Raw genomic sequence first — 23,642 nt, forward strand, 5'->3', positions numbered from 1 at the left:
AAAAATATGCCTAAAAAGTTCCTTTGTCCTGTGCATCAGGTGAAGAAGTGGCCAGACCCAGGCGTTCCACACCAACTCCAGAACTCATGAGGTACGTGTGAAAGGCACTATTATACAAGGTATCACCACTCTTAACAGCTTAGCTGATCTCATTTGGGCTAAACTCTCAGCCCCTGTTCCAAAAAGGACCTGCCCATATGTGTAAGGTCACAGTGTGATTCAAATACGTTATCATTTCTCACGAGGGAGACCTTTAGGAAAGTTCTCTGTAGTCGTCTACAGTAACTGTCTATCAGAATGTGTAACCCCCCATTAGGAGGGTTGAAAGTCTATGTGAAGAGCTCCTTTGGTGTCTGGAATGCTAAGCTGAAATATGATTATATTTTCCTATGAAGAGTAGCCTGTTTAGTTGGATATATTTCCTGATACATTCCACCTGCCACACACCAAAGGGATCTTCTGTTTTTGTTTGGGGCAAAACGTTGTATTTTACACTGTGTATTTATTGGATTAAGCAAGTATTGTACAAATGGATGTTGTTTTCCAAATAGGCTCCTCTTTAAAAGCTGAATCTTTTTCATTTTCCCTCCTTCTCCAGCCCCTTCCTACTCCCTTTCACCTCTTACCTCCCACCACACACACAGAATTCATTAAGATTAATCTGGAGAAGATTATGCAACCTTTTGTTAATAATGAGTTTAAATAATAATTGGGAGAAAGGTTGAATGTTGAACTTATTACCCTCCTTTTCTCCCTGATTTCCCAATACTCTTTTTCTCTTTCTGAGATGTGCTGTATTAAGGTTTTAGGAGGTTATAACAAGTCTGTAGGGTAGGAGGGAAGGATGGGTGCAGTTAGAAGCTGGTAGACCCAGTTTCTTACTCAAACACAAACTTCCTGGATGGCTTATCACTTAGCCTCCCTATGCCTGACTTTCACTAATTATTAACTCCATTAATTACAACACAGATGTGGTTAAGACAAATATCAGTGGTTCTGGAGATCTTAAGAGAGAGTAAGGTGTTGTACAATAAACTGTTATCTCTAGTGTTATCTCTTCTAGGTATGGAGAATCCTGATGCTTTGAAAGAGTTTCTCTCCTTCAACTTATTGAAACGGAACCTTGGTCCCCCATTGAGAACCAGGAACCTCATCTCCTACCAATTCTCTTTTCCATAATATATTTGACATCCTTATATATACTTTCTAGACCTAAGGGAACTTACATACATGCATACATACAGACACAAGTGCACACACACACATCTGCCTTACTGTGAAAATATATGAAAGCTTGTATATGTTTTTCAGCATTAATATTCCCTTTCTCTGTTTTGCTTTAATGTGCGTGATTTAGCAAAAAACCTCCAGATGACACTGTGGCCCTAGCTCCCCTCTTTGGCCCACCATTAGAATCAGCTTTTGATGAACAAAGGACAGAAGGTAGGAAAAATGTGTATATCTATAGATTTTTTTTTTCTTTTCATTAACTTACCTAATGTAACTATATGTGCTTTTGAAGCATATTTTTTAATGTGTCATCAGATCTCCAGCAGCTGTGTTTGGTAATACAAAATGCTCTTATAAAAATAATTTGATTTAAGAGCACTATGGTACATATATAGTAAAATGTTATTTTTCTAGGATCCATGAGTGAGGGGAATTAAAGTTAAGTGTTAAGGACAACAGGACTTGAAGGCATAACGGGTAGGCTATGCTATCGTAACAGAAGGGCGCCACAGTACAGCGACTTCAACAAGATAGAATTTTATTTCTGTTTCATGTTAACAGTCTCACAGTAAACAACATAGGAGTGTAGGGTGGCTCTGCTGTTCTCAACATGTGGCCTTCTTCTCTGGGCCCAAGGGGGCTGCTCCAGCTCCTATCATCTCCCAGTAGAAGAAAGGGGGGCGGGAGTGGGGAAGGGCCAGTGGACCTTGCTGCCAGTTCTCGTAAGAGCAAAATCTGAAAGAGACACACATCACTTCCAACCAGATCCCATCATAGATCATTTGGTGCCACAGGGCCAGCTGAAACTCTTTAACTACGAAGAAGTGGAGAGAACATGCTGGAAGACAACTAGCAATCAGGCACATCGGGACATTTTCCAGTGATTTAGTTAAGAAAATGTGTAAGAAACACCCCTCAATTCTCCCTCAGTGATGTGCCTACAACTTCGGTCCTGCCACGAGGTTATCAGTTGACTTAGTAACTTACCTGTGATCATGTCATTCTTAAGGACATAATCATGTAATGACTGAAGGTGAGGTTTGATTTGTAGACCTGTTAAAGGAATTTTGTAACTGTATGCAAACCTGATATACAAAATAGAAAACAGTTCTTAAGAATATGGCATTCAACACTGAATCCATTAAAAAGAAAATGTTACTTTACATCCTTAAAGGATGTTTACCTTTATGTTAAAACAAAGTGGAGCTAAGGCCATCTTGGAGGTTTTTGGTGGAGAGGAGATACACCCTGACCTGTCAGTGAGCCCAGCTTGATTGCTCTTCAGGTGGTTTCAGCCCCTAAAGTTCCTTAAAGTTCCAACATTTGCACCAAGCACACTTGCTCTTCCAGTACTCACACTTACCTGTCATATCTACACGCTCTTGCTTCTTTTGATTGATTTTGCTATCACTAGTTTAAAAGACCTGGAGAAAAAATATGTACTTTGGAGTCAGGTATGCCTGCCTGGGATCAGATCTTAACTCCTCTACTTTCACCACGTGTGCTCTTGGGCAGGTTATTCAGTCACTCTAATCTTTGGTTTCCTCTCCGGAAAATGGTACTAATACCAACCACATGGTGGTGGTGGTAGAATTAAATATATATATCAGTAGCTATGGGCCTTGTGGTAAGTGATTTATGTACATTTTGTATACATTATATTTATATCCCCCTTTAAGCCTTTTAGTAAGTGAGATTGCTCTATGATCTCTACGCTAAAGGAAAGGAAGCTCAGAGGTTAAATGACTTACCCAGGGTCTACAATAAGTGTGGAGGCTGGATTCAAATCCGCATTCAACTAACTTCCCAGCTTGTGTTTTACAGCATAATGAATTACAGCTAGGACTTATATAGGTCCTGGCACATGATAGGTGCTGGGAAGAGCTAGTTATTTACATTGTTACCATAGCAATAAAAAAAATCAAAAGGAGGAGACAAAACAAAGAAGCCTTAGATTCAGTGTCCTTAGGCTCAATACCTAATTGCCCTGATTTACTTTCGATGTCTAAGCACTTGTTTATTTTCTTGGTTTTCTTAAGATATTCACCAAACATTTTTAGATAATTTAATTTCTCTCTGTGATGCTGTGAAAGGTTTATTTAAAGACCCTATAAGACCCTTTAAAGATACAAACCACTGTATGAAACCCAGGCATTTTAATTTTTGAAGCATATTCATAGCAAACTTTGAATAAACCAACTTAAAGCAAATTTCCATGGGGTTAATATCTGGATTTTCAAATGGGTGCCAGAAACTGAACCAGTACATTCAGCATGTCCTTGAGTGACCAACCAGAACGAAAATGCAGTTTTTATTTAGCTGGATGTAAACACTCACCCTCCCATATACATACAAACATACACCCCCTATTCCTATTTCCATTCTCTGCTTGAAAAGAACGAGCAGCAGCACATTCCTAAATTAATTTGCTTGGTACTGAGGCAGGAGGGGAGTAGTTTTGTGAAGCTCAACTTTAAATTGAAATGTTAAGTTCTAAAATCTAGGGGCATGTTTTTTGTAAACTCACCCTGGAAAAATTTTTTTATGTTTCCAGTTCTTTTAGATCAGCCTGAGATATGGGGTTCAGGCCAACCAGTTAATCCAAGCATCGAGTCGCCAAAGTTAACAAGGCCTTTTCCCACTGGAAGTAAGTTATGTGCCTGCTCTGTCTGGAAAAATAAGTGACTCATTTTTTACTGTCTGTCTGCATAGTGAAATTAGGCAACTCTTAGAAAGTCTGCGTAAGCAACATTTGGACTGTGTAATATTGAGAAAAGATGTTATTCTAAGAGGCTTTAGAGTTAAAGGGACCAAGGGCAGGTTGTCAAGGCAGGAATAGCATAAATAAAGCAAAACTAGTAACTTCGGATCCTAGTCTCTTTTGATATGCCATAGGCTCACTTATTCATCCACTCATTCAGTCATTCATTATGTATATGTAAGAGTGAAAAGCAAGTGAGCCAAAGAACCTACTGTGCTCCAGGCATGGGCTATCAGACAAAACAGAGGTATCACACAACAACAAGTTAGGTTTGGTTTCTCTTAGTCCCACAGAAAACTGAGGCTGCATAGGACAAAAGGACACACTAAAAGGAAAGAATAATTAGAGAGCAAGAGAAACAATACTATATGGTAGAGAGAAGCTGAAACAGGAGATTCAGGCAAATTTATCTCAAAGCAGGACCGTCAGCCCAGCTATTCCAGCATGCCCTCGCCCACTCCAGGTGACTGGGGAAAGAGGTCCTGAAGATCTTTAGAGCCCTTCACCTTCAGTGGGTTGGGATATTCAGGCTGAATGGATTGCTCATTCGGTCAAGCCACCTGTCTAATGGATTTATTGAGTTCTCGTTTTAGTAGACTTATCATAGTAGATGTGCGTGTGAAAAGTACTCCTTAAAAATCCCATGGGAGAAATATTGGATCTCAGAGAAAGGTGTTGGGGGTGGAGGGGGAATGCAGAGGGTATTTTTACTCTGTGAGGCTCACATAGAGACCAATTAATACTTTTTCCAGTTCAGCATCCCCAGGGCTCTGCTTTTTGGTGCCTAAAAATAATCATAGGAATTAACCAAGGGATTCCTAATCAATAGCCCAAGCAGCAATGTGTTGGAAATGTTGCTATAAAGCCATGTGATCCAGTCTTTCCAAGGGTATTTCCTTCATAAACAGAAAAAAAAATCAACCTTTTCTAAACTTGAACTTTCAAGGATGTGTTTTCAAAGGGTTAGAACCCCAGTGGCATGAACTCTTTGGATATACCAGATATGGCCAGTGACAAGAAAACATTCATTTAAAGAAAGAATAAGGAAAATAAATGTACTGTTGAAGCAGTAATTCCTGATTTTGCCCACAGAATGACAAGTCCAGTTCAGAAGGGTTGGGTCCATAACACAATACCTTTTCTCTCTCCAGGGGTTATTTTTAGCCGTAATTTTTACAAAGGTAATGTGTTCATTTTTCCTTGACTCAAATCATTTTACTTCAGGCTTTCAAAAATATACTAAAATTTAAGATCTATAACTTAGAGAAATATTTCCAGATTCAATCCATATAAAGCCATGTGATTTAGACTATAATATCCTGACTGTGTTCAAAACCTCTCACCTGAATCCCCACCAAAGCTGTTCTCATTTCCTTGATCACACCTGGATTGCAACTGTGTGTTAATATGATACTTAATAATTCAGTCATAAATTCCTTGAGGGCAGAAGCTCCTTTTATTCAACCCTATGCACCTAGTTCCTAGTACAGGACATAGGAGGTTTGTCATAAAGTAATGAATGAATAAAATGATAATATTATATTGGTTATTATCTGACATTCTCATAAAGTGGAAGTACCTGAATGTGTCCTGCATCAGTCCCTCAGCTTTGAATTAAAAAAAAAAATTAGACTAGTAATGGCTGTTCCATTTCCGAGAGCAGGAATGTGAATGAAAGCTTAAATCCTGCTTCTCTACAAAATATTGTGTATCTCGGGGAGAAAGTAGTCAATAATGCTTGGCTTCTCATCTCTTTGCAGCACCTCCACCACTGCCTCCAAAAAATGTACCGACCACCCCACCCCGAACAGGCTCCCCCCTCACAGTGGGACCAGGTAAGCTTTAGTTTCTTCTTTTCCAGGATGACATGGCGACCAGAACAGTATCCCCGGACTTCAACATACCCATATGTTGGGAGCTGTAGACTAAACATGAAAATGTTTGCATTTAGTTTTACTTCCATTACAGCCTATCGTGAAGACTTATTTTAAAGAATCACTCTCAAGTTTCACAAAAAGATTCACTTTATCAGCTAATTTTTCTTCTGTATATTATTGCTGAATGAGGGCCACATTTACTTGTAAAAAGAAAAAAAATCTCTATCAAAAGTCATTGCTTAATTGACATGTCACTTCATTGGATCTCATTTTCATGATATGCAAATTTGTAGTCTCAAGAATAATTTGTAATTTTCCAAGAATGGATAAAATTTTTACCAGAATTAAAACTGTTTAGTCTATAAAGACATGAAACAGTTCCCAGGATGGGCAGCTCAGGCAGTGGGGAATTTTTTTTTCAGTAATCATAAAAGTACTTATTATGGCCAAAAGATGTGCAAAGATGATGAACCACAGCAAGCAATTGCTGCATGCCTTTAGACAGATAATTTCTAAGGCACAACTTGTTCTTCTATTAAAATCAATACTACATATTCATACAATTTATAATCCACCTAGTCTTATTGGGTAGCAAGACAAAAGCAGTAATAGTTCTTTTATGTGTCTGGGCCTTTAAAGTGTGGTTCTTTATCACCTTTGGAATTGTATTGCAGCTTCATGCTTCCTCTGCTATTTATGCAGCCTGGTGAGTTTGATAGCTACAGAGGGGGATATTTATCAACAAGAGCGAATGCAAGACATAGTCATTTATGAAATTTATATTGACTCAAACCCAACAGGGAGTCATCCAGAGTGTCATCAGGAAAGGTGTTTGCAAGTTCAAATCATTTTGGCCCCTTCTATCTTCATAAATATGTTACATATGAATAAATCTACCATGAAATTATAAATATTGTGGGCTATGCAAACTGCTGCCCCATTTATCTGTAGCCTTGGAACCTTGAATGTGAACTCCTTTCAAATGTGAAATATGGAACACTAAGTTGGCTCTTGTAGCCAGTGTTATTTAAAGGTGAAATGCTTCTGCTCATGCCTTGCGATTATTTAGGTAACAATTTCTAATTTGAATAACCTCAATTTTTAAAAAGTATACTTCCTCACACTGCAGTTGTTATCAAATCTTTCCTGCCAAGGTCTAGAAGGTAATTTTGATTTTTTTTCTCATATGATTGATAAGAATTAAAAAGAATAGCTGATGCTAATGTGGATCAAAACATAATTTTCTGTCTCATGACTTCAGATAGATATATATTAGAGTTTTGCCTCATTAGAGTTTTTGCCTCATTTGCTTCAATTTTACCAATTAGAATTGACCAAAACAATTTATAGAAATGCTTTTATAATTTTCTTCCCTGTTAAACAGGTATATACGTATGTAACACTTCTAATAAGTAGTAAATATCTTCTCAATAATCTTTATGTGTGTTGTGTGTGGGTTGTATATGTGTATGTAAATATACATGTGGGGATATCCCTTTAAATAATCATACTGTGTTTCTGGTATATTTAAGGTAGAAGATATACAGTTAATTATGATGTGCTATTTTTTTAAAACTAACAGATAATTAGTTTTCACCAAACATTTTTATTTAATATGCTAGAGTAGGTAATCAAATATGAGGTAATTTTTCAGCTATCTTTTTACTTTTATTGTATTATATGTATTTCAGTCGGCCAGATTTTCACAAGGGGCCTCCCTTTTGGAATTTGCAGTTCCCGAGCCCGTGCTTCTCGGTGACCCTAGCACTGCCCCCTCAGAATGATCATACTCTGCACCCTTGTGAGCAGCCCAAAGAGCACAGCATGCTCAGCACTTTCGATGATGGTAAAAGTAGCTAACGGGGTCACCCTGCAGAAGGGTAAATAATCACACAAAAAGATGATGCTCACACTCTGGAGGCAGGGAGCTCTCCCCTCCCCTTCAGCTCCAATCAAAATATTTTTACATCATGAAATATGCTTGGTGAGGTACCTCAAAAGGCAGCCTATTTACCAGGCTGTGCCTCATCCCTCCCACCCCATCCTCTATACAAATAATATTAATAAAGTCAATTAAAGTTTAAAATTAACTACTTTAACCACAGGAACTGACCAGTCAGCCACAGAGATCAAAATTGAAAAACTACCATCGATCAATGACTTGGACAGCATTTTTGGCCCAGTGTTGTCCCCCAAGTCTGTTGCTGTTAATGCTGAAGAAAAGTGGGTCCATTTTTCTGATACATCCCCAGAACATGTTACTCCGGAGTTGACTCCAAGGGAAAAGGTGGTGTCCCCACCAGCTGCAGCAGACAATCCAGATGACTCCCCAGTTCTGGGCCCCCTGAGCCCTCCAGGCCCCCCAGGCCCTCCAGGGCCCCCTGGTCCTCCTCGAAATGTACCTTCGCCTCTCAATTTAGAAGAAGTCCAGAAGAAAGTCGCTGAGCAGAGCTACATTAAAGATGATTACTTAGAAACAATCTCATCTCCTAAAGATTTTGGGTTGGGACAGAGAGCAACTCCACCTCCCCCACCACCACCCACCTACAGAACCGTGGTTTCATCCCCTGGACCTGGCTCGGGCAGTGGTACGGGGACCACCAGTGGTACGTCTTACTGTTTGCGTGTGCTTCGTGTGACCGGGAATGGCCGTGGCTGCTGCAGAATGAGCAACACCCTCCTCCTGCCTGGCAGTTGGTTTAGAGCTTCAGTCATGCCTCCTTTGGTTTGGGTGTCCTTGGCCCTGTGGCATGTCCTGGTCAGTCCATCAAATGCTCACAGTCCTAGTGCAAGTCTGTGGATGTGTTCTGCCCTCTCCTCCCTGCCCTGAGGCGTGCCCAGCCTCCCACCCTGCAGTTAGGAAGTGTATGTTTTTAAATAAAGCTTTGCTATCATTGTGTGGAATTCAGGAGCCTTCTAGAAAGACAGATTTCATAGCCAGTAAGTTTCATGTTAAATGTCTGATTTCCTTGTCAGATATCTCCTCAAAGGCCTAGGTGTTTTTTTTGTTTTTTGTTTTTTATTTTGTTTTGTTTGTTTTGTTTTCAGCTTTAGTGAGATATAATTGACAAATAAAATCGTAAGCTATTTAAAGTACACAATGTGATGACTCGAGATATATAGATATAAATATGGATATGGATATGGATATAGATAGATATATATAGTAAAAGGATTCCCCACATCAAGCTAATTAACACATCCATCACCTCACATGTTAATGTGTTTTTGTTTTTTTATTGAGAACATTTAAGTTCTACTCCCTTGGCAAATTTCAACTATACAATACAGTGTTCTCAATTATACAATATAGTCACCATGTTATACATTTATAACTCAGACCTTTTTTATCTTATAACTGAAAGTTTGTATTTCCTTTTCCCAAGGGCCCTAGTTTTTGTAAGTCAATGTGGGGGTTTTCTTCTATTTTTTTCTCTTATTTCTTCCTTCCTTCCTTTTTTTTTTTCCCCCTTTTTTTTATGAAGGGAGAACCATCTTAACCTTTCTAGTTTATTTCAGAAAAAAAAGTTAGAAAATGAGATTTTGGGGAACAGCGAAAAGAAGACACCTCACTAAATCCCCAACCTAATCAAGCTGCCACTAAAGACAAATTATTCTCTGATTTCGTTTTGATGTGCTTGTCAGCCTATCATGTCAACTCTAAGGGTGGTGACAGGTGACGGGGAAAGTCTATCAGAATTGTATGTTTTAGAACGATATATGCAGATGTTGACACTGAATCTGAGTTTTGGGGTTTTCTTATTCAAAGCTTCATTTTGCCTTCTGTAATTATGAAAGGATGGGAAAACCTGTCATGCGTACCAAAGAATGACCACGATTTTTCTAACACATCTTCCATGTTGTTTATCCCACTGGTGCACGCATTTGTCTGGCAAGACCCTCCCATGCCTGTAGGTTCGGTTTAGGCACCTTCCTGGGGTGCCATGTGCTATTTGTTTTTCATTTGCCTTGAAAAAGGATACCAAGTTTAAGTTATTTAGATCTAGTAAGAACTAGAAATGAAAGACATTTGTCTTTATTCTAATACTCCTTATTGCCTCCTCTTTCATTGGAGTATCTTTCAGGGCTTGCTCTGTGTGTGCAAGTTCCTCTGTAAGTGTGCCCTCTGCCCCCTTCCCCTAAAAAATGAAAACTGTTCAATACTCAAATAAGTTTGAGAAACATGTCAAAACAAAATCAGCAGATTTATTTTATTTTATTATTTTATTTTATTTTTACCATAGGACATTTGAGAGCCTTTATTTTGCCAATAATAGCAACAGCTATAGTTTCTCGTCCTGGCACCATGCTCAGTGCATATTATTTTATCCTTACAGCAACCCCATGTGCTAGATAATCTTATTTCCCCCATTTTACTGATGGGAAAACTGAGGCTCAGAGGTATCCAGCAATTTGCCCAAGTTTACTCAGTTAGAGGTGATAGATTTAGGGATTCATACTCAGGTCTGTCTAACCCAGCACCTGTATTTGTAACACAGTTGTCTACAGGCACTCTTCTAAGGTTTAGTTACAAAATATCCCAGACTTATTTATGACAACTGACACCCACCTGTGCTGCAATATAGCATCAAAAAGATCATCAATATTCTCTCAAAGCACACTCCCTCAGTGCTCCTCTTTATAATTCTAGAAGGTTAGAGCACCCACCTTCATCCTCTGTTGCTTTTTTAGGTCTTTTTCTGGGATATAAGCTTCTTACTTCTCTGTAAAGGCAATAAAGGGCCCCTAGGTAAAGCCTTCAGTTTAAACCTCAAACCCAAAGAAGTTGGCTGTCTGTTGTCAAAGAGGGGCGTGTTTCTGTTGTCTTCCAAGGGGCTCTCTTTCCTGGGCCAGGCTCTCAGTCTTCTGAGCTGGCTTTTCAAGGAATAATGCCCTCTCTCCAGTGACAGGCCACTAAGCTCTTGTGGGGAGAGGGGATGACAGGGAAGCTTTGGTTTTTGTTTTTTTGTTGTTTTGTTTTGTTTTGAATTATTTTATCTATCTCTTTATCTCTTTATTTATTTGCTTTGTTTTTCATCTGTGTTTCCACTGTCACCTTCCACAAGGCTCTGGGAGACTTTTGTTTAATTGAATTGACCACTGATATGAGTGGAGAGAGGAGCTTTGGCTTTCTTTCTGGAACCTTTGGGAGTTTTTTTTTTTTTTTTTTTTTTTTAATGTTTAGCTTCTGTACCCTTATTTGAAATTACTTTAAAATGTTGCCAATAAAGACTATTGATTCTTAGTAACTGAGCTGGAAAAAAACTATACTTTGCTGGGATTAAAGGATTGAATTTCTAAGGGGAACATTGAACTGGGCCAGTGAAGCTCATGAATAAATGAAACTTTGCACCATTATCTCCTTACTTAAGTCCCAGTTTATTTGCTACTTAATGTTTTATCGATGGAATATACACAGACTGGCAGAAATGTAAGTTTAGGATTGCAACAATAGGATATGGACACATATTTTAAAAATTATGGATGCTCTCACTCCCTGCTCTTTATAACAGTCTGAGAAGACTAACTTTTCCTGTACTTCTCAAACTCTGTTTAGTTGAATACCATTATGCTCACTTTTAAAAATTTCATTCAAAGCAAGGTAACTGTCATCCACTAATTTTAGGCAGTTCTCACAGCTTTGTAAATCAAGAGCTGTCTGCTGTTGAAAAGCAGTTGGAAGTTAAAGATTTGCTTCATAAAGTTTAATTTCCTTGAGGCAAGAGTTAAAAATACCTAGTTTGGCCAGAACATGGCTTTACTGGAATGCAGACTCTGATTCTTGGTCAAGACCATCTCGTCTGTGTGAGTTGTGTGCCGGAGGTGGGGTGGAGAGGAGAAAGAGTCTCATTGGCCTGCAGCAGATGTGGAGACCAGGGAAACAGAGGTGTTAATAAAGATAGAATGTTCTTCTGTGCAACATTTTCCAACTTGGAATACTAAAGCAATATTAAAGATGCTATACATAGACACACACACTCCCACACATCCATAAGCAAATGAGTTTCAGTTACCTGGGTTTGAATTAACCAAATACATTTCCTAACTACAAGTCTTTTTAGAGTAGCGGTGTTCAATATGGAAGCCACTAGCCACGTGTGGGTATTTTAATCTTAATTATAATTAATTAAAATTAAACATAGTTCCTTAGATGCAGTAGGCACAATTCAAGTGCTTAATGGCCTCATGTGGCTGGTGTCTATCTCATTGGACAGCACTCATTCTAGAACATTTTTGTCATTGCAGAAAGCTCCATTGGACAGAACTGTTTTAGGGCTTGTAATGTTCTGGTCACCAAAAAAAACCACATAATATGTAACCATTCCCACACATATTTAATACTTCCTTGAAATAAATGAGGAATTGTGCTCTAAGAAACACAATAGGAAAAGGCTGTTTGGTTTCTTACATATTTTGAAATGCATGTATTTCATTTCACAACATTATGGTGTATTAGCCTCATTTTACAGATAAGAAACAAGCACAAAGATTGAACTTGGCCATAATCATAAAGCTACTAAGTAGCAGAGCTAGGAACTGCCCCCAGGTCTGTTGGATTTTATTTACCACTTCTCCCCAGGTGCCCCCACTGTCCACCCTCACCCACCCACCCACCTACACACAAAGAGATATAAAGGTTGAAGCTATAGCTCTGTTGTTTTCGTGGGTCACCAGAGAAACTAGGATGGATGAGAGCAGCAAGTGGGTTGAGAACATGTCAATAGTTGCCAACTTTTTTGAACTCACAAAACTCAGATAATGTACCTGTGATTTTTAAAATTAAGCCTTAACTGGAGATGTTGTCCAGTTATTTTCCAGCATTGTTCTTGGGAATAAACACTGCTTAAAGGGAAAATGAAAGTATAATTAAAGATCAGAGAGTGATAGAGATGTATAAATAATAACCTCTAACTCTTATAATACTAAACAATTGTGTAATCTCACAAAAGTATGGGAAGCCCTAGTTTACTTGTGAAATACCCCCTCAGTCCCTGAATATCCTCTGCTGAACCTCAGGGTTCTGTCAAGTAGGGTTGTATTCCTAAATACTCCCTTAGTATCTTCCAACTGCATAACAAATGAATTAAATCAATCCAGCAAGGAAAAAGTGAATTAAATAAAGCGTCCATAATTAGCCTCTTTTTTCTTTGCTTTTAGTTCTGTCTTTATCCAAAGACACATCTTTACCATCATCATCAAAATCTATTGCCTTCCATTTTTATAGCATTTTATACTTCAGTAAACACTTTCATAAGCATTTTTCTTTTGTTATGTTTTACTGATTTTAGAGAGAGAGGAGGGGAGAGGAATAGAGAGAGACATCTATGAGAGAGACATCAATTGACGGCCTCCTGCACACACACACCCCCACACAGCCCACAGCCCACAGCCCAGGCATGTGCCATGACTGGGAATTGAACTGGGGACCTCTTGGTTTATGGATTGATGCTCAACCACTGAGCAACACTGGCCAGGCAGCATTTCCATTTTGATTGTTACAACTACCTTGTAAGGTAGAAACATGTCTCATTTTTTAAAACAGGAAGCTGAGATTCACAAAGGTTAAGATCTCCTAGTTGATAAGAGGCAGGCAGGGCCAGAACTGAGATAGTCTGTTTTTTCATCCAGTTTTGTCAGTATTCCACACTGCCTTGATGCTAATCCCTTACTGCTTTCGTAAGCATTACTGAAAGTAGTCTTTAAAATTTCCCTTCTGGAACATGTAGGAAAGGATAAGCAGCTGACCTTTCCTGAGACTGATTCAGAACACTATTTCTTGGAAATAGACCATGAATAAACATTTCAAACCATTCCTATGCATGGTTTTCCAGCAAAATAGAACCCCCAAAAAGCCCCAGGGAAGTTCCTGACAAAGACTTTGTTGTCTAAAAGTTTATCTCCCATCTCTCTGCTGTCACTTCTGTTTTCTGGAAACATCCTGGGTGTAAATCAGTTAACTTGAAAGATAACTTTGTAGTGAGACCTGTCAAAACATATCCAATTGTTTTGTTGTTCAAGAGATGATTAATCAAAAAGAATAAGACTATTCACTCATTCTAGAACATTTTTGTCACTGTAGAAAGCTCCATTGGACAGAACTGTTTTAGGGCTTGTAATGTCCTGGTCACCAAAAAAACACACATAATATGTAACCATTTAGAGAACTATGTGCAAGCTGCCCCTGCAAAAATAGGACCAGGCTTTATGCAAGATGTTGAACTCTACAGTCCACCTAAGGCTACAAGACATTGCATTTGAGCTTGAGCTTTGGAGTTAAACAGATCATTTGAGCTGTGTGACCTTTAGCAAGTTACTGAATATCTCTGAGCTTTACTTTCCATTGAAACAGTGACAATACCTTCCTCTAAGCTTACTGTGAAGATAAATAAGGTAATGGCTAGCATAGATTCTGGCCCAATAAAAAGTAAGAATATGGTAAAAAGGTGGTGATGGTAGAGAGAAGGTGGGTGTAGGGCTGGGGATGGAGATAATAATTAGTAGGATTTCCCACTAATGAAGTTCCACTTACAATAAAGAGCACAGAGACACACAACATGCTCAAGATTTCAGGTGGTTTAAACAAGAGGAGCAAACTACGCCCAAGGACTCTCCTAAGATGAGAGCAGAAGCTGAGATGATGAGTTTGTTGCTCAACTTCTTTGAGAATCTGACAGTCTGGAGATGGAGATGCTGGGCTAGGATTCTTCAGGGAGCACAGTCTTGTGGCATATTGGAGGGGAGGCAGGGAGGAGGGAGCAGGTATTTTTCTGGCTCAGGATTTCCTAGAATTTTCTTGGAATGATTTTCTAACCAAAGTGACAACGAATCTGGAGTAGTTGAAATGTTTCTGAACAAGAACCGTTTGGTATATTGATCTGACTTTCTTAAGGACTTTAGCCAAGCAGTTTACCCATGTATCCCAGACACATGAGTGATGAGAGGCAGAACCCTGAGTCTAAGACCCTGCTGGTGCTGACTGGTGTGCATGCCGGCCTCTGTGTGTCGTCCGTATTTCACATGCTTGTCATGGACAACCAGAAAAGTAAATCCAAGAGGCTCTTTTAAAAATCTTCACATACACACACACAAAAATCATTGTGGGCAAACTCTATGTGGAACGGATTCCTAAGCAGCCTCCTTCAAAACATAAAATCCTCTCAATTCAATGTCTTTCTGTTAAGATTCTAAACACAGAGTACTCAGGCAACATATAATTTACCTTCCTATACTTTGTCCTTTGCTTACCATCAAGTGGTTGCTTGTATTTATTAGCACTCATATTTTGAAGCATAGTACACAGGGCAAATGTCTTAAACATGTTTAAGTATATGATGTGGAAAAATCATTCATCTTCCTTCAATTTCTAACCTCCGTTTCCATCTAGGACATAAATAAATTTTGAATATGCAAAAATCAAAAGAATTTAGCATAAGTTTGGTGCACATATGGTCAAAATGAAAGCTACCCTCCACCCAGCCAAAAGAGTCTTAAAAATATTTTTCCTGTCACAGCAAAAAGGATTTACCTTTCACTGGGTGTCACATGACAACAGAAGGCAATGAGCTCCAGCTTCTACCATCAACCACAGTTAACTGAGTGATTTTTTTTTCTGTATTAAAAAAAAATACCAGGTGCTACAGTGTTGAATATAGTAATGGCTGAAGTGAAAAAGGTGTCTGGGACTGGCTTTGCACTGTGGGAATGGGGAAGGAGAGATTAAGTGTTGACAACGCTTTGGCCAACTGTGTTTCCAGACGTTTTTAACACCAGCTTGTTTTTCAGGTGCATCGTCCCCTGCTCGGCCAGCCACTCCCTTAGTTCCCTGCAGCAGCACCACCCCACCTCCACCTCCTCCCCGGCCTCCATCTAGGCCAAAGCTGCCTCCAGGAAAACCTGGAGTCGGAGATGTGGTATGTTCCCTTCTGCCCTGGCTTGCTCAGAAACTCTGAGAATGACAAGTGAAAAACCTTCACACAGGCCACCTCCACATCAGGTCTAAGCCTTAGATCACTTATACAAATGGCCCTGACAGGTGGCATGCAGTAGGGGTGTACATTTCAACCCTTCTCAACTCTCTACCATCTTTCAAGCCAGGGTCTAAAATGGTAGGAATAGGGATGCTGGGGCCCTCAGGTCTGCTACAGTGGGTTTGATGCAAATCAAGACAGTAATGCTCAATTGTGTTAAACCTTTAGAAAGGGATGTGTTCCTTTGATTCCAAGAGAGGGTAAGTCCTGATTTCTATCCCCAGACTATAGAGAAGTTATTGGTGGTAGGCACCCTGTGTAGATATAAAGGAGAGTGGTGGCCCAATGAGTTTGTTCTGGAAGTTTTTTACGTCATGTTTTTGGGCTAAGGGGTGGAAAACATTCTGTGTGAGCAATAAAGAGACTTCTGGCAGATGTAAATTCCTTCGGGATCTATGCGCAGGAGCCACAAACTGATATCCGTAATATTTGGTTTAGCTAGCACACTACAGTATTTTGTATTTAAATGTCTTTCAATGGGTTTAAGCTCTCAGATTCTATTACCTGCTTAGTCCCTAAGAGCATGTGAGTTCACAGTCCTGAAATCCATTACTGACCGCATCACAGATCTCAGCTTCTCTAAGTCTCATATTCCTATTGGGTGCAGTTTATGGCTCCTCTAGCTCCATCTACAAGCCCCTGTGTAGATATAATTTCAGTGTGAAAATGGTGTCACCTGTACTTTTAAGAACTTTAGTTGTTATAGCTAGGGCTGGGAGACATGAAATATGGAACAAAAGTACCACGACCTGTGTATCTAACTCTCCACCTCTTTTCTTCTCTCTGCAGCCCAGACCTTTTAGCCCTCCCATACATTCTTCCAGCCCTCCTCCAATAGCACCCCTCGCCCGGGCTGAAAGCACCTCTTCGATATCGTCTACCAATTCCTTGAGTGCAGCCACCACTCCCACAGTTGGTAAAAATTATCTCCTCTCTCTTCATCCGTTTGTGATTTTGACTGGCTGTATTTATGACCTGAAAATCCCAAGGCCTTGTATTTCTGATCAGAATTGTTTTGCTGTGTGTTTTGCTACTATCACCTGACTCTTCTTTTAAAAGCACCTTCTCAGCAAAGGAGGCCAAGTGCTTTAACTAGGCAAATAAGTAGAAGAACATTAACACCTGTGTTTTACAGGAATTCTCTTATGCTGTTCCACACAGAGCTATTCATAAAAGCTAGGAGGAAATCAAATAAGGTCCTATAATTTAGATATTACTTCTTATGATCAAAATCATCTCCTTTGAGGGAGAATGTTTATTTAAATTCCAACTCAGAAATCGCAAAATTTAGAGCTTTTATTTTCCTGAAGCTTTCATTTCTTCATCACTTTTGGTTGTTCTTATGTTGACAGATGGTATACACATTGGCGTTGCAGGACTTGAGCAAACTTTTTGACATGTTTTTTTAGTGCTTTACAGTGATATGTGGTCAGTGTTCCCTGAGAAATAAGCATTGCTGGCATTTGCAATAAATGCCTTAGTGCCTCTTTCCTTATGGTGTGATGAAAGTGAAGAGTTGAGAATGGCTGCTCAGCTGGATGGTTTTCCCAGGTTTAAATGCCTCCTTTTGCCTGGAGTGTCTTGCCTTTCCCCAAGGCTGTTCTCTCTCTCTATATATCTTCACCCATCTTCCATAGGCTCCTGCTGCCTCTCCTGTTTGCATGGTGTCTCTGATCTGGGGCTTTCCATTCCATTTTTCCCCATTGTTTTCCTTTCTTGTCAGAACTCCCTTCCAAGTCTCCCATATTATAAACCAGCTGACCATTCTGCATTGCTTGAGAGAATCATTAACCAAAGCTAAGTAATTTCCTTAAAAAAAAAACACCAAATTCCTGCTACTTACCAAGAACACGCTACGGAATTGCCCATGTGAGTAGTAGCTTGATCGAAGCCTGAAGCTCTTCTGGAAAAAAACTCACTATTTTTCCAGTGGAATAAGTTAAGTAAGGTGTGCCTCTTAGGGGCCCCAAAGAGAAATTCAACTATATCACATGCTCTATATTATTAATTAGAGCAGCTCAAAAGAATCCTTCAAATTTGGTGAAAACATAGCCAGCTATCCAATTTCATATGATGCAGTCATAAATATATATATGTATGTATATGTATTTATATGTGTATATATGTGTGTATATATATATGGCCAACTCTATTCTTTATCCACATCATTAATTGGGACAATTTGGGGGCTTCCTATTTTTATATATCTATTAGTTAATTTCTTTCTGGCTTTTTGTTTGTGTTTTTTTTTACAGCCCAAACTGATTTTTGAACTCTCTTTAGTACTCTTGATTGTTACGGCCATTTTCCCCACTCCTGCTTTGGTTTTTTTGTCCTTTGCTTGTTTTTCTCAAGATCAGTTGTCCTACCCACTTCATGTGGCTTTTCTGGTTGGTCAAAGAGGAAAGTGAGAATAAACTGTCACTCAGAAAGCAAGCCTCAAGTGACCTCAGACGACCGTCTAACATGTTCTTTCAACTCATTGAGATTCAGAGAAAATTGCACACTCAGGGAATTTGAACCATGTCTGTGTTTTCTGTGATGTGTTTTTATACTCCCTGCTGCCAAAATCCCAAATCCTGGCCAGTGACTTTAATTCTGAACACTTCTAGTACACACTCTTACAAGATGAACCACAGAGGGGTTTATAAAAGAGCCACCTGAGAGGATAGTCACATTGCTTCATTGCTGAGGAGCATTCTGATTTAATCTGTGTGTTTTTTTAATTTCATTTTCATCTTCCCACTGCATTCCTCACTCTCCTGTTCCTTATTTCCTGCTGCTGTGGGTCATCTGACAGCCACTTCTCGGTGATGTAAACACATTGTCAAATGACTGACTACCCAGCAGCTTCTTGTATCTTGGTATTTACCTCTTTTTTGGAGAGGATGTGCTTTGGCTGTTTGGTACAAAAGAACTGACTATTCCTGACTGTCTTGGAATGTCAACTTAGTGAAGTCAAATGGCTCAGGGAGATAGAGAATTTCAGCAGCAAATTCCCTGAAGTTGATGGCTCAGCTTTCCCCTCCCACCACCACAACACTTTTTGACATTTCCCATCACAGTTGAGCCAAAATTGGGACAAATGAGGTGAGAACCAATAAGCAACATTTAATGTAATTTAAAGACTAAAATTTTAAGAGCAAGTTTAATCTCCCTGCATGACAGTTCATATAAAAATATGCCCCTGTAAGACATTGGGCATAAAATCTTCCATGAGAGCTGTGATTATAAAGCAATAAATCTGATGCCACACCTGAAAATACAATAAACTCATATTGTACTCAGAAAAACCTATACAGGACTTTCACTCTGTGATTTTGGGGGAAATCTGTTAATATGATGGGAATAGAGACAATATATAAAGTTATTCCATTATAAAAAAAATAAACTCTTAGATATTTGAGCTAGAAATAAACAGGGAATTATCTCTAATTGTAAATATCCATTTTTTATTTCTATGGGTGATAGTGTTTTTGCATGTTTGCAGAATCTTCATTTGGGACCCAAATGCAAAAAGACCAAAGTAAAGCCAATTTTCCTTTGTTGTTAAATTTACTGTTAATTATATCTCTTCACTGTTAATGATGCATTTTCATTTGCCTCTTTAATATTGCAGTAATCTGTAATGACTGAGAAGTAATCATTTCTGGGCAACCAAGGGAGCATCAGTGGACTTGGATGCTTCCTTTGGTGTAGAACTTTGAGCAAAAGTCTTTTGTATGCAGTACTGAGATGTTAACTATAGTATCTAAAACTTAAAATACTTCCTCCAAGCCTTTGTCTCTCCAAGCTGGAAGCCAATTCTATACTGGATAGTCTTGCTTTTTAAAATACCTGAATTAATGCCAGTTATCCTGCACAAAAAGAAAACAGGCATTTGGAGGTAGATTTCCTGATTCCAATTAAAAATTCCCACATATAATTTTAGTCTTTTTCTTTTTCCTTCTGCTATTTTTTGGAAAAGCTTTTCTCCAATACTAGATTCCTCATCCTAGATCAGTTTGAGGCTATCTCCATGGTTAGTCCCTAGGAAATTTTTTCTTCTGCATTTAATTTGAGCGTTGCCCTTATTTAAACCAAGCACAGAGCTATCCAATGACTCCTTTTTTAAGTTCTCTGATTTATTTAGGATGTTTTCTTCTACGCCCTCAGTGTCCACAACCACCATTAAAAAAAAAAATCATAAGCATGCTAATCAACCCTTGTGAACTATTCTTTTGTAACTTCAGCTCAAAGAACAAATGGCAGTATTGAAGGCTCCTCATTTTAACGAGATTGTAAATAGGACATTAGTTCTTCAAAGGAAAGGAATATCCTCCATCATCTCCCCCTAGTAGGTATGAAAAGGCACTGTTACATTCAGTTACTGCCAGTGTAACTATTTTGGTTCCTATTTTCTCTAGAGACTGTAGAGTGGCCTCCATTTGTCCTGTTCCTCTCCTATAGATCTTACATTAACTTGTCCTAGCCTCCAAGGAAGCCACACGTATATTAAAAACTACCTTACTCCCTAAGTCTAGGAGGCAAGCTAGTAGGATATTTTCTAAGAAACACTGTTTATGGAGTAGTTTTACTACCCTCATTCATTTCCTTATGTTATTCCCCACATTGTAGGAAGGATTCTCTCTTACTGTCTTTGTACAGATTTTACTCAGTTTTTCTATTGAAATTGTAGTAATACCCTTAGGATATGGCATTGAGTACCTTTTTTTATCAGATAGAGTAATATTCCAGTTGCCTGCATTTGTTAGTTGGTGAGAAGGGGAACCATGGGCAAAGATCTGGAACACTTGGAGTCCAGAGCAACTGTTTAGACCAATTTACAAAGACATTTGGCCATAGTTGGACACTATAGTCAAAGAAGGAATTACAGTAATGCTGTTCAAAAGGAACAGTCCATAACTACCGAAGGCAGATACAAGGCAAATTGAATTTGGATATTGATGAAGTTGAAATAGGATGCTTCATTCATTCAGGGACCTCAGATTTATACTGTTGCTTTTTTATGGTCTTGTTAAAAGCTCCCTCTTTCCCCTTGGGGGAAGTGCATGCTGGGTGATTCTGTTGAGCTGTCACAAGGTTCCGTTGATGGACATATGTCTGGCCATTTGAGAATTGTGTCTGAGTGAAATACACTTGCACAAGTCAATTATTAATGATAGTACCTTTAACAACACACTGAAAAGATGAGCCATGATTTCTTCCATGGAGCTGAGTTCAGTCAAATTCAGATGCTAAAACCTGGCATTTTTAAAATTATAATTTCTTCCCATAGCATCATCATGAAATAAGCACATCGCTTTTTTGTGTCCTAGTCATAAGCCCAGTGTCTAAGGTGTTTTTTTTTTTCCTTTTTCCATTAAAATCATTCCTGTGTTTCAGTCAGTAAAGTGTGACCTTGATTTCATTTGGGATTTGTACTTGTGTTTTTGTTTTCCATCCCTTTATATTTCTTTGGTTCGTAGTGTCAGAAGATGATGTTTTTTATGACAAACTGCCCTCATTTGAAAGGCGCTGTGAAACCCCGGCAGGTATGGTGCTAGCCAAGTGATCTCTAGATATCTAGACATTAAAAATCCAAGCCATTATGCCATCTGAATGCTATAAATGTCATGGACATGCTACTCACCTCATGAGTGTCCAGTGCCTTCCAGATGCACCCTGTCTGTTTACTGTTCATTGTAGAACTCATGCCATTGAATTTTTTTAAGTGAACATATTAAAAAGCAGCAGGTTGCATGACAGTTTCTCAGCAAAAAGGTTTGAAAAGGTGAGATGCTATTGCTTTGTGAATTTACAAAGGAAGGAATAATTTAACTGCTCAGAATTACATGTCCAGGAACTGCTTTTTAATTTAAAAAAATAATAGAGCACCATTAGTAATCTTGTTTTCTCTTTGGTACATAGGTAAAGGGTGTTTTGTGTCTGGATGCCTAAGGTGATTCCAGGGAAGGGGATGGAAGATATATGACATCTTCCGGGAACATTAAATTGATATGCAATGCTGTTGTCATTTAAAACCTAAGCTAAGTTTATCTGACCCATAACTCCAAGTTTATCTTTTTTAAAACATAGAAGGGGATGACATTGAAGATGAAATGGATACAGCAATTGCTGAATGACAGTTTGCCCAAACCAGTGCAGTTAAAATATGCTGACGCCCCTGCATGGCCAGGAAGACTTCTGCTCCATGCGCACCAGCACCGAGTATCGAGCTACCAACCACACATGCCCATCCCTTTAGACCTCCATAGCTTTGCTTTGCTTTCTGTTTCCTGAACTAAAAACAAACAAACAAACAAAAACGAAGATTGCCAGCCTCCCCTTTTCCCTGCACGCTAGTGGCATGCGGTGCCTGTGCCCCCAGGAGGTTAATGAGCTGCTCTGTAACTCACTCTGTGTCCTTCTCTCTCCCTCCTAACCTTTCCCATCCCGCTTCAACTCCTGGCCATACAGAGAACGAACAGCCTTCCCTCGTTTGGTTTGACAGAGGAAAGTTTTATTTGACTTTTGAAGGTAAGTAGTACATAGCATACCAGACTCTGATGTATTCTCCCCTCACCCTCCTTCCCCATTCGCATTTCCAAATCCCAGATCTCTTCAAAAGACCTGGCCTCCCCCTCGAAAGAAAAATGCTATGGCTACTTAGAAAATATTAAATTCTAAACAAATATTACACGAATTTCGTTTGTATGGGACCTTCAATTTTTATATTAAAACGTTAAAGCTAATTTGCAGTTAATCTTGGTTACTTAACTGTGTGAAGTTGAAAAACAAAGCAAGACACCTTTTTTGTCCAAGGAACTTAACTCTGTCAACCAGGGCTCCTTCCTAACACTTTTGCAACAAATATAAGGACATTTTTTTGGTTGGAATTGGCATTTAACTCTGTTTTGGATAATTAATATTTCAGATATAATTTCCATTATTGTCAGATGTAAATATGTGTATATATCCTTATGACAAGGATAGAAGATCAGAAAAATAAGGAAGAGTTTGAAAAAGGGGGAGTAATTAGTAAGTTCTGTTCACATCTCCTGAAATTACAACTGGAATCACTGTAGTAAAATGGACAACGATCGCTGGACTTGCCATTTTAGAAAATTAAGGAAAATGCACATAAAAATGTCAGATAGCTAACCTCAGCATTGGATAATTTATGTTCTGCATTAAGGATTAGCATTCTTCTGTTTTATGTTTAAATTCTAAATCATTTCAACAGGCCAGGCATTTGATAAAATGACTCATTTAAACTAATGGTCTCGGGAAAATGAAGTAATTTAACTTAATTAATGGGTCATCTTACACATAAATATTTATTACTTAATCCCCTATTTTCTACCATTTTAAATAGCTGAATGTATCCAGGGATCAAAAGTTGGCCAAAAAATATTCTACTTTAGAATTGAATCTAAATATTGAATTTGTGTTTGTGTTTCATGACAACAAAAAACTTTCCTAACTTGAGTGTATGTTTTAACGCAGTTTTAAATATGGAAATGACTGATGGATTCTTAAATAGTTCATGCGGTGTGGCTTTTTTCTCTCATCAATGAATTTTCCTTGCAAGATGGTCCTAGGGATGGAAGTTCCTAGGTTGGAGTACTTTGAATAGCAGGAGAAAATGTGGTCCGATTTAAAACTTTCCAAATACCTGATTTCTTGTCCTGGGTCAGGTAGAGGACAGGAGGACAGGCAGTCCACATCACATCAAAAGCCTTGATCATCTCAGGTCATTAATAT

The 23,642-nt window shown here is 38.8% G+C and overlaps 1 protein-coding gene across 1 annotated transcript in view; it reads left to right on the forward strand.

Annotated features, from left to right (window-relative positions):
• Positions 1-23,642, forward strand: part of SGIP1 (SH3GL interacting endocytic adaptor 1) — a 167,034-nt gene that overhangs the window by 115,881 nt on the left and 27,511 nt on the right. The window contains exons 10-18 of the mRNA XM_087820501.1: positions 40-91; positions 1,358-1,443; positions 3,785-3,877; positions 5,752-5,826; positions 7,974-8,474; positions 15,652-15,779; positions 16,686-16,812; positions 21,365-21,430; positions 22,356-22,415. Coding sequence (XP_087676627.1) covers positions 40-91; positions 1,358-1,443; positions 3,785-3,877; positions 5,752-5,826; positions 7,974-8,474; positions 15,652-15,779; positions 16,686-16,812; positions 21,365-21,430; positions 22,356-22,415 — 1,188 coding nt within the window. The remainder of the gene's footprint in view (positions 1-39; positions 92-1,357; positions 1,444-3,784; positions 3,878-5,751; positions 5,827-7,973; positions 8,475-15,651; positions 15,780-16,685; positions 16,813-21,364; positions 21,431-22,355; positions 22,416-23,642) is intronic.

This window comes from Miniopterus natalensis, chromosome 9, assembly GCF_054644295.1.
Source record: "Miniopterus natalensis isolate mMinNat1 chromosome 9, mMinNat1.hap1, whole genome shotgun sequence".
In the NCBI taxonomy this organism is placed as follows: Eukaryota; Metazoa; Chordata; class Mammalia; order Chiroptera; family Miniopteridae; genus Miniopterus; species Miniopterus natalensis.